The sequence below is a fragment of the Homalodisca vitripennis genome, chromosome 2 (genome assembly GCF_021130785.1).
Source record: "Homalodisca vitripennis isolate AUS2020 chromosome 2, UT_GWSS_2.1, whole genome shotgun sequence".
In the NCBI taxonomy this organism is placed as follows: Eukaryota; Metazoa; Arthropoda; class Insecta; order Hemiptera; family Cicadellidae; genus Homalodisca; species Homalodisca vitripennis.
In genome coordinates this window covers 46,823,704-46,842,584 of record NC_060208.1, presented here as the reverse complement: position 1 = coordinate 46,842,584, position 18,881 = coordinate 46,823,704, and the positions used below count along the sequence as shown (strand labels likewise).

The 18,881-nt window shown below is 36.0% G+C and overlaps 1 protein-coding gene across 1 annotated transcript in view; it reads left to right on the top strand.

Annotated features, from left to right (window-relative positions):
* The first annotated feature begins 13,642 nt into the window (after nt 1–13,642).
* The window catches only part of LOC124353889 (WD repeat domain phosphoinositide-interacting protein 3), a 39,292-nt gene continuing 34,053 nt past the window's right edge, over nt 13,643–18,881 (top strand). Inside the window, exon 1 of the mRNA XM_046803934.1 lies at nt 13,643–13,836. Within this exon, the coding sequence (XP_046659890.1) occupies nt 13,770–13,836 (67 nt within the window). The 5' untranslated portion in view covers nt 13,643–13,769. The remainder of the gene's footprint in view (nt 13,837–18,881) is intronic.

The following is an 18,881-nucleotide window of genomic DNA, read 5'->3' as shown; positions in this document are numbered from 1 at the left end:
TCTCGAGTCAGCCACCTTAGTTTAGACATACGCACTCCTCTTTGTTTTTTTTAAGGAAAAACTAAATTATAGCTATTAAAAAATAACCATGAATCAATAAAATTGTTTATCGCTGTCATCAACACTATTAGAAAAGACAATATTTCCCAATCCACATGATTTAGGAGGTCACAAGTTAGCAGTATTTGCTTAGGAAAAAATTTTCTAAACTCGGTCCCATTAATCTTGCATTTGATTGATTCTTTATCATAATATACTATAGATGGCAACTTTTCTTCGTAGTCCGAAAAGACAATGGAAAGTATTTCAGATGAGATGAAATCCTTTTCGATCTCAGTTATGATAATGTCAACGCACTAGCCCCTCTGACGGGCTAGGCCAGGTAATTCCCCAAATGACAATTCTTAGCGAAAAATCTATTAATAACGTCTAAAATTTGCAAGAATTTAACATTTTCCTCTTTCTAAAAGCGAATATTAAAGTTACCCCAAATAACTATTAGCATATTAGATCTCATATGAACTCTGATTACCCCCTCAAATCTGTCAATAAAAAACAAAACCTCAATCTAGAGGTCTGTACTTAAGATTACCAAATAAGAGTGCTGACAGTATACTCGAATGCAGTTCACATTTAAGATGAGAAATCGAGTGACGTTCAGTAACGGGGCGAGGAAGGTTCTCTTTTACAAAGGCACATACACCACCCCTTGCAATCCCTGTACACTAAAACCAGACCGAGCCATCGGTATGAGCCAGTGCTCGGTCAGGCAAGCTATTTTCACTTTATTACCATGTAGAACTGCTTCAGTAGGCCGAATTGTAGAATTAATGTATTGCACATTTTGATATATTAGTTTTATTACATTATTACTAGGATTGCCTGACGAGTCTCTCGAATTCATAAAAAAGCAGCCGAAGAACGCGTCTCTCCAAGCTGGGAAACAGGTGCGCAAAGAAAAAGCTAATCATACAAATGCGAGCACAGTAATCATTACCCAAAAAATTAAAGTCCTGCCCTTTCCTTACGTAGTGCAGTTTAGCAAGAGAACGATTAATCATCATGAATGGTAATCTAAATTAATTGTGATGCAAAAGAAATAGCATACTATTACTTGATTAATCTTTAGTTGGCTATTAAACTAGCAGATCTCTCTTCTACGCATGACCAGTAGTCAGGACTAGTATTATTGGTGTTATCCAGGACAATCACAGTGTCTCGCTCACCTAACTCAAACTGCATTAAACTAAGAGAATCTACAACATGCGTTATGGGAGCACCAGGATAAATGTAACCATGAAATTATGATTAAGAGACGGAGCTGAAACCACTATGACAGATCTCATACACGACTAACACCTATACCTATTATTTGATTTTTTTATATTTTAATATATTGTGAAGCATGTACACTAATCTTATTCTTTCAACTAACCAGACAAGTTATGGGTTGATGAGTTATGTTGTTTGAGTGAACGTTCTATTTTATGTTTTGGGTTTCCTGTTTCGATTTTTCGTTGATGTGTAACATGTTTTTTGAGGTAATTATTTCAATTGTAATCTGTAATTTTTTGTGAAGGCTTCGAGTTAAAAACTTCGTGCCTGTGACATAGTATTTTTTTATAATTTCATAACCACACAAAATTCGTCTGAATGTTTATTACAATTTTTTAGTTTAAAATTTATTGAAACAGCAGGGAATATTCAAACATAATTCATACTTTTACAAAACTCAAGGGCGTGTTCTTAATTGAGACTTGGCAGGGAGTGTCATGTTTCTGATTAATGTTGACAATAATTACTAGATTCCAATGAGTTCCTTCAGTATTAACGTTAGTTTCAACACTATCTAGAATTAATAATTAGAGCCAGTACCACTTTATTATTTTCAAGATTCATCAGACCATTATTTCGTGAATTATTTAGAGAAAATCTTATAATGAGGCATTCACTAGAACTTAGGACAGTCACGCCTACATAATTACAGTAGGCTAATTTCAATAAGCCCCATCCACACTTTATCATCAGATAACGTATGTTTATTAAGTTTCATATTGTTAAAGAAATTAGGTAAGATAGATAGACCAGCGATATATTATAAGTCACATGAACCAAGCTTTTAACAGATGACAGCGTAGCTCGTAGTATCATTCGAGGGTAAATGTTGGTTGGTCCCAAGACATTCGGTGTTGCAAGCAAACTCCGGTTTATACCGACACACCGACTCCCGTCTAGCATGTAGATGACACGCTGTAGACTTCAACACGTAATGCCTCCAGTTTCTGTCTTTATGTATCCATCTCTGTTGTTAAACAGTGGATCGTACAAATTAAACATGATGTAAACAAAAGCAAAAATATTTTAACAATGCACCAGTTCAATTCAATTATCTAAAACACACTAGAAATGGTGCTGGAAATGAATGAATTTTACAATATTGCTTTAGTCTCGTTATTTTGTACAGATTCCCACAGGATCCAGAGTGACGGAAGAATTGGATCCTAGCGACAAAAAGTAAAACTTTACTTCATATAAGCATTTAAGATTATGTAGTCAACGTTTTTCCGGAACTAATTCCAAATATTGCCTAACTGTAATTTCGAATTGTTGAAATCTGATGCAGTATCAACAATATTTGACTTCCCATCACATCTAAGAATTCCACAAACGAAAAGGAGGGCTATGTTAAAACATTGGTAATAAATTAAGATTTTTCAGTACTCAAATGCAGACCTATTGTGAACTGTACAGACTGTGGTTTGGGTTTAATAATTAGTGTTGTGTTAATTTTTTTACTAGGTGCATGTTTTAAAGTTAGTGAAGTTGACACATAACATGGTGGCTGTGATTCCTGACTTACGCGTGCCACAACGCTCTGGTATGATTTGTTTAATACCTATAGGTAAACCGCTTGCAAAAAAACCTTGGTTGATTTGAGTTCACGCAGGGTGGGGTAAATAACCCTCCGCCGCCCCTTCCAAGTATCCCCACCACTGCTGCGACCCGTTCAGTTGAACCGGTCAGTATAGAGTTACTGAGCCTTCCCGCTAGAGTATGTTTATTTATTTATTTACCGCAGCAATGCATTTGATGGCTCGAAGGGATGTGGAGAAAGAATCCACAGACGAGCTAATGTCGTTGCCGAGTCGCATCAAACGTGGGATGGGGCTATGTCGGAGGTAGTTCCTGGCGGCATGTCTCAGCTCGAACAAATGCTGCTGCCTTATTCCTGTGGGGATGCGAAACCGGATCATCTCAAGTAGGCTGAAGCAACTGATCCGGCAGTTTATGAGCCTGTACAGGAAGGAGATATCAGCAACTCTTCGCCTGCACTCCAGACTCCGAAGACCATACACAGCCGACAGGTCGTTCACTGAGACGTCAAAGTATCTCATCCCAGAACGGCATCCCAGAAATCGCACAAAGCGTCTCTGCACTGACTGGAGCGGTTTGATATGTCCATGTTGGTATGGGAACCAGACCACAGAACAATACTCCAGCAGCGGGAGAGTAAGTGTCCTGAACATAAGGGTAGCAGCGCCGGTACTCAGCCCGTGTTTAACTGTCCGGATGATCAAACCCAATGACCTTGAGACTCTGGAGCAAATGTGGCTGATGTGGGAGCCAAAATCGAATGACGAGTCGATTAAGACGCCAAGGTCCCTGATTACCTCAGATCTCTCCACCCGGGATTTGTCCATGGAGTACTCAGCAACTATAACAGTCGTCCTCCTACTATAGGTGATAAGCTTGGTCTTCAAAGGGTTCACAGACATTTCGTTGTAGGTGCACCAATTAAGGACATTGTCCAGGGCGCTCTGCAAAACCTGGCAGTCGTGGATAGATGTTACCTCAATGAAAAGCTTAATTTCATCAGCAAATAGCAGGAAGGGAACACCAATGACTTCCTTGATGTCATTTATGAATATCGAAAAAAGAAGAGGACCCAGATGGGAACCCTGGGGCACTCCAGAGCTTGCAACAAAGGAACAAAATAGGTGATTGACAAACCGGACGAACAATCTTCGATCAGAGAGGTAGCTCTTAAACCATCGCAGTATCACCCCGACGACCCCGTATCTCTCCAACTTAGCAAGAAGGTGTCGGTGACTTATTTTGTCAAAGGCCTTGCTAAAGTCTATGTAAACTGCATCCACTTGGTTTCTGCGGCTAAGAGCGTCCATCACATAACACTGGAGTGAAAGGAGGTTTGTTTCCGTTGACCTTCCTGCGAGGAAACCGTGCTGCTCATCAATGATAACATGCTTGAAGAGAGGCTGCAGCATGTCCAGAATGAGGCTCTCAAACACCTTACTCAGGACAGATTGCATCACAATCGGTCTGTAGTTAGTAGCGTCACTGCATCGCCAGACTTCATTATAGGGATCACGAATCCATCCTTGAGAGCATCAGGGAAAATTCCAGTGGACAAGCTGAGGTTGAACAGAAAGCAGATCGGAGGGGCCAGTTCGGAGTGACAAAACTTGAGGACCCCCGGAGTAATCTCATTAGGACCACATCCCTTAGCAGAGTCAAGAGCAACGAGTTTTCCGTGAACGGCATCGAGCGAGACAGAGCAATCAGAGAAGACAAAGGAGGCATTGAAGGGCGGAACAGGCAGAGCTTCGGAAGATGCAGGTGTGTATACAGAGGAAAAGTAGGTGGCGAAGAGCTCGCACATCTCAAAAGGAGTAGAGACCTCAACGTTGCCAAGTCCAAGTGAAGAAGGAGTGGTAGATGTGCGATTGAGGTCATTCACGAAGCTCCAGAACACCTTGACGTTCGAGGAGATAGTAGAGTTGACGTAACCCACGTAGCTAGCACGGCATTCCCTGGAGAGGGTCCGGCAACACTCTCGGATTCTGCAGAACGAACGATAGTCCATCTCATCGTGAGATCGTTTGAACCTATTGTGAAGTATCTTCTTAAATATGACTAGCTCCTTCAATTCTTTAGAGAACCACCTAGGAAATACAGAGGGACCAACACGCTTCCAGGGAGAGTGGGATCTAATGCAATCCCCAAGTTGTTTGCAGAAGCCGGAGAACAGCAGGTTAACATTATTGCAATTATAATCAAGTCGAGCTATTCCATGCTGGAGATCACATCTTACCGCTTCTAAGTTACACCTCCCAGTATTCCGAATATATGTGGGGTGGTCAACACGAGTGTTATACCGGTCATCGTGTTGACTGAACAAAATGAACGAATGAACGATTGGATGTAATGACCGAGTGAACGAAAGGATCTGCTAGTAAAGTATTTGAAATGAGGAAGAAACAGCATATCGTACAGTGAATGGATAGATGTATAACAATAAATGTACTATTTCAGGAATCTATTAAATGCAAATATATCTATTAAAACTTATTTAAACAATGCAATTGTAAGTTACCAGATACATGGCTAAATGTTTTAAATGTTAGTACTTATAATCAATGGACTTGGTTGATTGATATGACTTTGATTTATCATAAGTAAGGTTATTCCCTACAAATGGGGAGACTCCCTTGTACCCCTTTTGAGCTATACGATTACGGTTTTATTCTTAATTGGTTAGCAGTGAACGAAAGTAACGACTGAACAATTTTGAGGACCTAGTGTAACCTAGTGCATAAACTCTATATTTTTGTAGTTATTTCCATATGATGTTAAGCTATTTTTCATGGATAAGAGTTTTAAATGAACTTAATAATAATATTATAAGTTTTAAAGATCATTAAAAATAACATATCTGGTTTGAAAAAAAATATCAAACTTATTCAGTTGGCAGGAAAAAGTGAACGAAACGTTCTAGGTGAACGGGTCTTTTGAAACTCTAATCTGGATCACTTGTTCACATGACTGACCCGTTCGAATTGAAAGACACATCTCTTAATGGCCACTACCACTGCATGGCTAACCTCAAAACAAAACGCAAGCTTCATTGATACATCTATGGCTACATTAATCTGTTCAATTAATATTTTACGCTTAGACTGCGACACTTGTATATGCCTACACATAAAATATATAGTTATAGAACAGGTAAAGTAGCTGCAGTGTAAACAACACTGTGAGAGCGAGACACGATCCACACAGCTCATAAACATATATCAGAAGGTGCGCTGGTCCCACTCCCCACCCCAACTCCCTGCCGGAGGAGGGCCCCTCCTGCGCGTTACTGCTCAGAAATTTGCTTCTGCGCAGGTTTCTTTAATAGCGGTTGACCTATAGTTTGTAATTATGTGTTAGGTTAGTTTTTACCTGAAGAAGAGATCAGATTGCAGATCTCGAAACGTAGCGTTACTCAAACAAAGATTTTATGGGCATTTATTTGAATTACTGATGTATGAAAATTTGTTTTTATTTTTAAATTTTGTCGTAAGCTTATAAATACTGTATCTCAAACAGATCACCGACTCCATATCTGTAACTAGTGAGTATTACATGACATATGGAAGAACTGGCCTTGTATATAATCCAATTTCAGAGGCCTACTGTTTCAAATTTTGAAGTACTAATCTATCTTTAGAAGAAAAAAAGTGTCATTTATTTTATTTGTTGTAAGTTATAATGTGATTGAAAAACTTCAATCATTAAACTTACACATTTAAACAATTCAAAATATAATTGTACAATTCCATTTATACAATTGTATATGTGGAATTATACTATAAGGAATTGTATGATGTGTGTATACATATATATAATAATAATTATTATTATTAACACACACACACACACACACACACACACACACACACACACACACACACACACACACACTCTAATATATATATATATATATATATATATATATATATATATTCATTAAATTTGTATAAATGGCAATAGCCGAATTTAATTTATTTCAATAAACATTGAATCGCAAGAAGTACTTTCCTAGTACTCGGTGTCTGTATTGGAGGGGGCGGCAGGCGGGCAGGCTGTGCTATTTTAGCTCCGCACAAAGCAGGAAACTACTATGCCACTGCTTCCTGGCAGTCAGAGTTTACATAACTGTCACAAAGACAACCTTAAATCCCAATTGTTGAAGCTAGCCAACAATTCCAACCTGCAACATTTCGAAGAACTCTGAAATGGCAAAGGTTTTGCAGATGTAAATTGATTGTTTGGGATGAATGCACGATGGCACGTAAACAATTTTAGAGGCTTTAGACAGAACCTTAAAAGATCTATGGAGCAATCATGACCGATTTGGTGGTGCATGTCTAAAGTCCTCCAATTTGTGGAATCATGTCAAAGTACGGTACTTCATTTAAGCAAGGATATGCGTGTCGAGTTGCAAAATGACCAATCTGGAAACATATTCTGTAAACAACACATTGACATTGGTAATGCAAATTTCCTATAGACATGTTGATTGGCTGCGTTAACTTTCCTTAAAGTTTTTGTCAGTTAACTCGATCAAAAGATGAACTTATTCAGAAGGTGTTTTCAGATGTTTCTCAAAATTACAGAAACCATGATTGGTTGAGCAAACGAGCTATATTGGCTGCAAAATCATAGATGTAAATTAATTAAATTCCAAAAATTCCAAGAACAAATTACAGACGAATCGAGGATTATAAATCAGTTGATTCGGCTACTAACCAAGACATTGTAGTCAACTATCCACCGGAGTTTTTAAACTCGCTGGATTTGCCAGGATTGCCACATCTCAATCTTCAATTAAAGGTTGGATCGGAAGTTATAATGTTGCGAAATATCAACCAACCGCGTCTTTGTGATTACGGCACACGGTTAGCGATAAAAAAATTACTAAACAACGTGATAGAAGCAACTATACTGAAAGGAAAGTATAAAGGAGAAGATGCTCTCATACCGCGCATTCCAATGATTCCGACTGATGTGCCATTTGAGTTTAAACGACTACAGTTTCCAGTGTAGCTTGCTTTTGCTATGACCATAAACAAGTCTCAGGGGCAATCATTAAGTGTTTGTGGTATTAATCTGGAAAACCCATGTTTCTCACATGGTAAATTGTATGCTGCCTGTTTCCGTGCTAGTAAACCATCAGATTTGTTTGTCTATGCGCCAGGTAATCAAACAAAAACATCTTATATTATAGATCGAGAGATTCCATACGGGCCCTGAGAAGCGCGACAGGGGAGTGGTGTGGTACGGAGTGGGAGAAGCCGTCATAAGAGGGGAGGGGCTGACTGCCGCCGCGCCACAAAGCTTGCCACTGTCACTATTGTCAGTGAGCTGGATCTGCGTGCTGTGTACGATTATTTAAACACATGTAAGACAAACTTAACATTGGCAGTATAGTTAACATACTTCCAATAGTAACAATTAAAATATTTCTATCTGAATTTAAACGTTAATGTATACAATTGAAACTTAGGATTTAAGCACAATAATTTTGTTTACTTACTGAATGCTGTAAACTTGTTACTGTGGTAGAGCTTCGATCCCTCTTAGTTTAAAGTCACCGTTATCATCATCACTGCCACTCTCACTCATGCTACTTTCACTGTCACTATCATTTTGCAAATTAATGACGATATGTTCTGTCATTTCGTCAATTTGAGGCTCTAACCTAATGTAGTCTTCCTCTACTTTTTTGACGTGGTTTACACGAGATAACCATTCTTCAGTAGTTATTTCCTCAAATGTCGTTTCCACAAGCTGCTTTATTATTTCCATTGAAAAAGACACATTACCTTTAGCCACCCTTTGTTTCATGACACTCCATATCATTTCTATAGGATTAAGTTCGGGATGGTAGGGAGGCAAACGCAGAGTTGAATGACCGTGTTCAGCCAAAATTGCATAAATTTTAAACATTTTAAATTTAGGTTTGTGTAAATTAATCAACTTGTACAGCTTGTACAGAAATTTATATTTCTGTCTGATAGCCATTTAATCATGTCACCTTTTCTGGAATTATATGTTGGCGCTCGGTTAATTTCGGGCATTGTCAATCACAATAACAGAATGTTCAGGGAGATTGGGAATTAATTTACTTTTCAACCATTTCTCGTAATTTGCAAAGTTCATATCGTTATGGTAATCGCCGGCTTTTTTGTCTGATTCAAACGTTACTAACGCGTTTTTTATAAACCCTTTCTCGTTTCCTGCGTATACTATAATTAATCTTTTTCCTTTGCTAACTGGTACTTTACATCCCTCATTGCTGTCGTCAGTCCAGGCTTTAGGGGTTGCATGAGTCGTATGGCTATAAGTTTCATCCATATAAATAATGGGTCTGTTCTCAGATCTGTACTGATTATTTTTTTTTTTTCAAAAAAATTACTCTTTTATTTCGGATGTTCATTTTTTCTACCAATACTTTTCTGTCATTAGTAGTCTTCTTCCATCTAAAATTAATTTTCTTTAAAATGCATCGAAGAGAGAAAGAACTACCTTTAAAATTAATTGAACTTTTCAGAACAGATAGCAGAGATTTTATTGTTGGTCTTTCGCCATGAATTCGGTGAAAGTCATTTATAGTCCTCCTAATAACACCTATATCGAAATTGTCTAGATCAGTTTTAGGTTTTGTACGATTTCGATTCTTTTTCGGAGTGCTGAATTCTGCATTGTCTTGAATTACTTTTTTCCTCTCAGAAACTATTTTTTTATAGTTGTCAATGGCACGCCAGTTGCAGCTTTTACACGGACGAGAACATTGTTTATGTTTATTGCGGCGCCACTTTCTTTCTCATGTTTCATGTATTCATAAAGGTTTGCTACGATTTCTTCTTAAATGCTTATATATGTTTTATTTAATTATGTTTTATTCACAACGTCCTATCACCAGGGTGACGGTTCTGTTCAGGAGAATTTTTTTCCCTGACTATAAAATAGGTAGGAACAAAAAACTGCCACATTACAAATCTTTTTGACAGGACGAAGTCTGTCAGGTCCGCTAGTAAACAAATTAAATCATAAACTCTATGTTAATAAATGTAATTAACTATAAATTTTCGTTGATAAAATCTACTTTCAGGATTACTTGCATAATTTTAATATTTGTTCATATATTGGAAGTTTTGTATTTACTTACGAATAACATACGAATCGAATCTTTTAAATAACTTTAATGAATGTGTAATTCGTCTTTACAATGGTCTCCCTTTTTTTGAACATCAATACTTCCTTACTTTTATAGTATCCTATTTGTTACAGATTTTTTTCCCAAAATTAAATTTAATACTGGTTGTGTTGTTTAATTTTAAGTATTGTATGAGTACATTAAATCTTAACATGAAATTTCGACTTATCTGGCAAATGTAATAATTTTACTAATCAATACAATTAATTTTATAAATTCTAAAATATTAGTAAGAATGGTTTATTTGGCGTTTTAACTTTTTAATAGTAAGATAAAACAGTTTTATATATTACTACACATAACGCGGTTACAGTGGGAAGGGCTGATTCATTGCGAATTATAAGTTTAGCTCCAGATCATCTTCCTCTTACATGCAGCATCTGAAATCTGATGCTGTTGTAGACTTAAGTCCTGAAATCTGGAGCCTTGTTGGTCTGAAGGTATCCAAAACATAGCCATCGTCGAAGAACGAAGAACCTCAAAACGAACCCCCCACATCGCTTTTACATTAGAGACACAGACTACAAAAGTGGTGCAATCTAGGTGAAGACGTATTCTCATTATCTCATCAGGTGCATAATTGAGTACACTACGATATTGACTTGACACGATTCCAAAGCACAGTGGAGCACCAGAGTCTTACACATAACGCAGCTATGGTGGAAAGGACTGATTCAATGCGAATGTTGAGTTTAGCTCCAATTCACCTTCCCCTTACGTGCAGCATCTGAAATCTGAAGGGATCCTAGATTGCATTACTTTTTGAAGTCTGGGTGTCTCTGATGTCGAAACGATGCGGGGGTTCGTTTTGAGCTTTTTCTTTCTTCGTCGCCGAGTATTTTTGGATCCCTTCGACGAACAAGATATCAGGAGTCAAGTCTACAACAGCATCAGATTCTATATGTCATAGAAGTCCTTCGAACTTTGTTTCCTACACGTGATATTCATGAAACAATTTAAGTTGTATCTGCTGATGGCTAGGGATTTACTTCACATGATATAACATAAAACCGTGAATCTTTAATGTTTTAATATTTAATATACATTACATATAGACGAATTCTTGTCCATTTGTTGAAATGTCGATGTCAAGGGCAGTTTTGAGAACTGAATTTCTTCCAAAAATTTGTTTGGGTCTTTTTTTAGGTTTATGACGTTTTAGCAACTACAGTACTTGGTTGGTAGTTCCTTTATGGTACAGTTGATAGTGAACATACTTTTATACCTAATATGAACGTTTAAATTCATCTAATACTTTCGGCTTTCAATGGAAATGTATTGTCTTCAATTATAGGAGAATACTACAAAACTATTATATACTGCTTTCTAAATAAAAAGATCGAGTACCGTAAACCGGGGCTACTTTGCACCTTGTGAGGTTACTTTGCACCAAAGTTGAAAAAAGATTCAACTCTATCTGTAGGAGAAACTATTAATCATTTCGACCTAGTTTCACAATTCTCCACTAGGCTGCACTATCTTCTACATGATTTGGGTGAACAGACACTTTATCCCGCCATTTTGAATATTTGTGGGAAGAGTTGTCTTTGTATCTTCAGTTTTGTTTGAATTTTTACGTCAAAAAAGTGCCATTTTTACGATATTAGACAACGTCAGAGAAAGGCAAGTGTGGTATATTTATGTGTAGAATTTTATTATCTTACAAATAACAACAGTAACTAAGAGTTTATATCAATACTCATTAAATTATCATCCATTTTAAGTTTAAGGTTACTTTTAAGAGAAAGACGGGGTTACTTTGCACCAGCATTAGTAGAGCCTTCAGCTGTTTGTTCTGCTTTCCTCGTTGCCCTGCAGTCAACACGAGAGGCCTGCAGCACAAAGCCACAAATAACAAGAAAAAAGAAACTTGCTGTGCCAGCAGGAAAAAGTTTATCTCACGAAGAAACGATTTCCATGCAATCACTTTTAACTAGCGATAATGCTAGTGTTAAACCCCCACAATCTATGATGGATGACCAAACACCAAGCACGAGTAAGGCAACCACAAAGACTTGTTTAACTAAAGGAAAAAAATCGTGTCAGCCTAAATTTCAACGGGATAGTAGTGATGAGTCCATAGATGACCCATCAGAAATGTGTATTGATGAAATTTCCTCCGACGATGACTGGAAGTCCTATAGGAAAAAGAAATTAGAGGAGATCAATGAAGCAGAAAAAGAAGAGGCTTTTCTAACAATAAAATCAGGACCGAGACCCATTAACAAGTCTGATCTACAAGTAGATTAATTTGTTGTTGTTAACTACGAAAACGAATATTACCCAGGTACCACTGTAAATGTTGATGAAAATGGAGCTTTTGTAAGTGCAATGATGAAGTCCCTAGGCAACTGGAAGTGGCCTGTTAATAAGGATGTTTTATTTTATGAGTGGAATGAAATTGCTGGATCTATAAATCCACCCAAAATTTTGAGCAAAAGAGGAATATTTGCAGTTCCAGAGCTTCAAGACAATTTTGGAAAAATGGACTAAATTTTTTTTAAGAATATGCATTATTAAGTGTGTATTATATGTTATAATGTTTTTGAACATAGACCTGCAAGTATTTATTAGGTTTTAAGCTTCAGAATCTCTAAGTTTGTCATTTTGTCACTGTAAATTTTCCCATGTTAAATACACTTTGTGACGTATCATGAGTTTTTGATGTTTTCCCCCTTTCAGGTGAAAAAAATTAAATCATATAAGTATTCAGTGGTTCCAACAGATATTTAAGGGATTCTACATAGGTCTTACTTTGCACCAACAAAGTTTTCCAGAAAAAGATAAATAATTTTTTAGGTGGTGCAAAGTAACCCGCTCCTATGGTATACTTTGCACCAAATTAAAAAAATACATAAAAAATATTTAAATATATAATACAGAAATTTATGAGTGTGGAATGGTTTCCTGGATGTATAAGAATTAATAAAAACCAGTAGTTTGTTAATTTGTTGAAATGCTTTATTTTTTATGAGATAATATTTATTTTAACTCCTAAAAGTGGTGCAAAGTAGCCCCGGTTTACGGTATATAATAAATTATAATAAAGAGAATACTTTTAGACACAAGATAAATTCATTCTTTCTTAGTTTATTAATTAATGCAATGAAATAATTGAACTTCGTTTTAATTAATTTAATAAAAATCAAAAGCTGGGTTGTTATTTTGATATTAACTTAATATGTTACTATTAATGGTTTAATATGTTAATTGTTAATATTCTTCTAAGGACGAAGAGCTACCTCCCATCACCTAGGAGGAAGTCTCCAATGAGCCCAATGCCCTCTTCAGCATGAGGCCGTTTTCTTTGAGCTAGAATCTGGAGCCGATCAGCAGTCATTGAATGTTTCCATATTCTGCCCTCGGTGGACATTGGATAATGGATACGCAAGCATCCTTTGCCAATAAACTTATTAACACAATTGAACAATTGATTATATTGTTTTTATAACATGTACACAAAGAGTTTAACCCTTAACCGACTTATATCCAATCTATATGCCTTTGGAAAATGAAGCTTAGATTGTGGTTAGCGGATTATAAAAATAAATAAAACACATGGTAAAATTGGCAAATCTCCACCTGGGAAATGCTTCTACGTCACCTTATTTACTTGTAATGATAATACGCATTTGATTGTTATTGTACTGTTTAGTGTTTACTTGAAAATAGTTTTCAAAGTGCGTTGTGGTGAACGGTAAACATGAATTTAGAGAGTTCAAATCCCCATGGGAATGGATTGCTTTATGTAGGGTTTAATCAAGACCAAGGTGTGTTAACTTCAAATAAAAGGAAATATCCTCTTATGTTAGCTTATAAATTAGAATAATTATGTAGAGCTCTTTGTTTGTTTTGTAATGGATAGGCTCCTTTTATATATATATATATATATATATATATATATATATATATATATATATATATATATTATTATTATTATTATTTATACTCCAGAGTCTAATCGTATAAAATGTATTGTTTATTTTTACAGTTTGATAAATAAATAAAGGTAGGCCTATCTACCACTAACCTGTTTTCATCAAATGTCTTTTAGCTGTATATGAGCAAATATTTTTTAGTAAGAATTACTGAAGGCCTATTGGCTGCAAGTACCAAAACAATGTAGCCTATAATATTCAACTCAAATAATATGTTGACTGTACGTAAGTTATAAAAAAAAATCTATCAATTATCTTTGTTTTGTCAACAATAAGAGGCCATTCAGGCTTTACCTTATAATTCCTACTGTAGGTTTGGCAGGTACCTCTGTGTTGGTGCCAGAATATTTATATTTTACTGATCAGTACTATCTCGAAGGAATTCTGGTACTTAGGTATTATCTGGCAACCACTATTTTTTACACAGAACTTTTTTTACCGAAGACCTAAAAAACCTACATTATTAGAAAGAACAGACTTCATTCAACTTGCTCTAAAAATTACATGACATAACGATCAGTTCCGCTGCAGATTAATAATCTTTCAACACTCGAATTATCGATATTCATGAGTAACGAATCCTTGATATAACTACTTAAACCAACTTTTGTTTATCTTAGAAAATAATAATTTTATGATGAATAAAAACTATCCAGGCTATGACTATGTGTATTTATAAAGTGTAACAAACAAAACAGTGTAACATTTAATTACTTTTTACTATTTTGTAGGATAACTTGTCCAATTCGGTTGTCAAATTTGTCATCCCTTAAGACACAAATAAGACGTGTAAATACCTTTTTACTTGTGGCGATTACAGATGGGGTAGTGTTAACATTTTTTTGTAACATGATAATCAATGGTAACCTATTACCGGGATACTGATATTTCAGTAATAGCAAGGCAGAATGAGTTAGCGTTCTCATAACAACTTCCTTGTATTAGGCTAGTCAATAGTCTAAGGATGTCTTGTCTGGTAGCCCAAGTTGAAGAAAAAGCAGCAATAGCTAGATTACACGGCGTAAAGCGCCCGGCTTTTCTCTGCATTAGTGGAGCCATGGACTCCAGTCCTATAGCAGCTCTAGAATTCTTGTATGGATTGCCTCCTTTTCAACCTTTAGGTGAAGGAGCCCTTACTGCTGTAAGACTGCTTCAAGGAAGCCAGGCTACTTGGCTGGGCATTTGAGTACATAATCAATAATTTGAACAACTCACATATGCTCATATCTTGCTTGGTGACATATAAATTACATTAACCCTCCGAGTGGTGATACTTTTTTTCTCCAAGTGGGGGGACATTTTTACTGATTTTGTATGTTCGCAAAAGAAAATTTATATAAAATACTGTAAATTATATAAGTATGAAATATTATATTTCAAGTTAAACTACATAACACATAGAATAGAATGGTAATAATATGAAACACCTACCTTGGATAGGTGAAAAGAAACCAATGTGTGGAATTCCAAAAATAAAAATTCAAATTTTTTGTTTTATGTTAGGCTAAGTAAATGTTACTAAATTTAATTTTTTAACACAAATCCAAAATAGCCATTTTGTTTAAAACTTAATTCTAAACAAAAATATATATAGTTTATATGTATTATTCCTAAAAAAAACACACAAATCGCTGATCAAAACTTTTATGTACACGTTTTTTACTGCATTTTAGTCAGTATCAGGGCCAACCTCATTTTTCCTCTTTCTTCCTGGTTTGAGAGGCCTTCAATAGTGTTGTAAGTAAGGGAAACACTCCCTATGAAACCCAAAATTACAAGCAGGGCACCAGACGTGACTTTTGTCCCTTTTATTGGTGTGTCTACACACTGCACAAAGTCTTTCACTACGGCCTGGTAAATGAGCAATCCGGTGAGGAAGATCTCCATTTGGTCCAGGGGGTGGATGAACTGATTGTTAGGGTTCCACAAGTGCCAGTATATCTAAATACTATATCAAATTAATGTTTGGGATCTGGTCTTTCTAACCATACCTAATATATATCGTTTAAGTCGCGGCATAACATAGGAAATACCGGAACAAAAGAGGCTTGCGTTAATAGACGCTAGAGCGTCTCTGCCACTCACGAACGAGACGTAATAGACGCTGCAGTGTCTTTCGCCACTCAGAGGGTTAAAATATGTGTTTATTTATTTGTTTACAGATATTTTGATTTGTTTAATCCTGTGTTAATTTTTGTGTTTAATCATTTAATCCCTAATCCCTACTTTCTCAAAGTTAATGGAATGAGTGGCACTAGTAAGACTACTTAAACACCTATCAGTATATCAGCTTTTAACACCTTTTCAACACGGCTTCTTAAGAGGAAAATCTACAATCACTTCTCTAATAAGGCTAGTAGACTTCTTGCTAGAAGAATATGAAAAAGGAAATACTACTACAAACATACTACTAGACTACAGTAAAGCTTTTGACAGCCTTGATCATCAGCAGCTTTTAAACAAACTGACAACCTTTGGGATACAGGGCACATCAAGAGATTGCTTTACAAGTTATGTAACCGGAAGAAGCCAAATGGTATAAATCAAGCACACAATCAGACAGAAAACAATTCAAATTAAATCAGAAATTAAACCAATCACTCGTGGAGTACCCGAAGGATCTGTACTAGGGCCTTTGCTGTTTATTATATTTACAAATGACTTTCCACAATGCATACAGAATTACTGCAAAACAGTGATGTTTGCAGATGACACAGTACTGTTGCTAAGTATAAAGGAACCCGAACTACTGGAAATTGCCTCATATGTAGCTTTGAACATGGCAATTCAGTATTGTCACCGCAGTGATCTGGTTGTGAATGAAAAGAAAACCAAGCAGCTGATTTTAGGACGATAAAGAGACACCACAGGAAGAATACCTAGTCTGGAGGAGGTTGCCTTGGCTAAATACCTTGGTGTAACAGTTGATGATGGTCTTACATGGAACACCCTACATTGATTCCTTGTGTCGTCATCTCAGCTCAGGACTTTATGTAATACGGAGTCTGAAGAACATAAGCAACATGGAAACAGCTAAGACTGCCTACTACGCTCTGTTTGAGTCACACCTCTGCACAGAGAATCTTGTAGGGAGACCTTCAGGCAGCTAAAAATCCTAACAATAGTAAACCTTTACATTTTCGAAGTCATTAAGTACATCTATACAATACTACTATACAATGGCTCCAGAAGAAATCATACGAATGCCCAGATACTTGACTATAATACACAACATGCAACCAATTACTGCCTTCCTGCACACACCCTTAGTGCAACTGAAAAGAGACCATGCTACATGGGGCGAAAATGTGGAACAACCTGCCAGAAGACCTGAAAAGGACTAACAGGAGACAGTTTGCTCAACGAGTAAAAACATGGCTTCAGGACCGACCATTTTACACACTGGCAGAATTCTTCAATTGGAGAGCAACTCAAGTGTAAACTAAATAAAATACAATTTTATATACTTATGTTAATTTCAATTATTTTATTTTACATCTTGAATTAAAATATTTTAACCTATGTGTAACTTGATGCAATTACTGTTCTTGACGAATATGTAAAGTATTATGACTAAAAAATGGCTTAAAGGTTCTAAAAATGTTTACAATGTTTATATTTATTAAAATACTTTATTTCTTTCAGTTATTTCATCATATTTCATTTTGCGACAATGCCTAAAATAAAAGGCAATATTTTGAACCCGCAAAAAAAATATAAAAACCATACATTACATAATGTTGTACAAAGATTTTTGTTTGACGAAGATGCTGAAAGAATGGAGACTCTACATGTTAATGGTTTTAGATTGCATTGTTCAGTCATGAACTCATTATAAACCTCAACTGACGTTTTTCCCATCCAAACGAAATAACAGATGATGCAGCGTATTTCGGACACTGACCAGAAGAGGAAAACCAAACTGGAATGAGGATTGGGATAAAGATAATGCACTTAACCAAACGGTAATGCTTCTTGGCATCCAAAGGCTTTTCAACATCACAATCAACAAATTATTTATGATAATAGTCTCTAATTGATCTCATGTCAATGAGGCAGTTGCTAAATAAAAGGCTATCTTTTTTAGCTCCTTCTGTTCTGTTTCATGTTTTGGTTTTTCTGTGAGGATGCCACAACAATTCATTATTGAATTGATGCTTAAGAGAGCTTATACTGATATATAGATGTTTAAAGATAATAAAAGATATCATGATACAGCACTTTCTGCATTTACTTATATGCATTGTGTTTCCTACTACCAGATAGTTCTGGAAGGTCTTGGCTGAAATGTCTGTCCTCAGGTTTTTACGCATCTATGCTTGGTTTTTATCATAACTAATTATATAATTTTATATATATATACTGTATAATTTCAATAAACATTGAATCACAAAAAGTACTTCCTCCACCGGGACTCGAGCCCCCGGATCTCTCATTTGCCGGATGAATGTGCTACCATTACACCACAGATTCCTTACTTTTTACAATTCAATTATTTTGTATTTTGCCGTATCTGTCACATGTGCGTTTAAATAACCAAACTAACATATGATCGGAAGACCAAATACCTGTCAGATGACTTTTATTTACATTAATAAAATTTTTATAAAGATCAATATCAGAATTTAATTTCAATAAACATTGTATCACAAGGAAGTACTTGCTCAGCCGGGACTTGAACCCGGATCTCTCACTTGCTGAGTGAATGTGCTACCATTACACCACAGAGTCCTTACTTTTTACGATTCAATTATTTTGTATTAGGCCGTATCTGTCGCACGTGTTTAAATAACCAAACTAACATATGATCGGAAGACCAAATACCTGTCAAACAACTTTTATTTACATTAGTTAAATTTATGTGGTAAAACTAATCA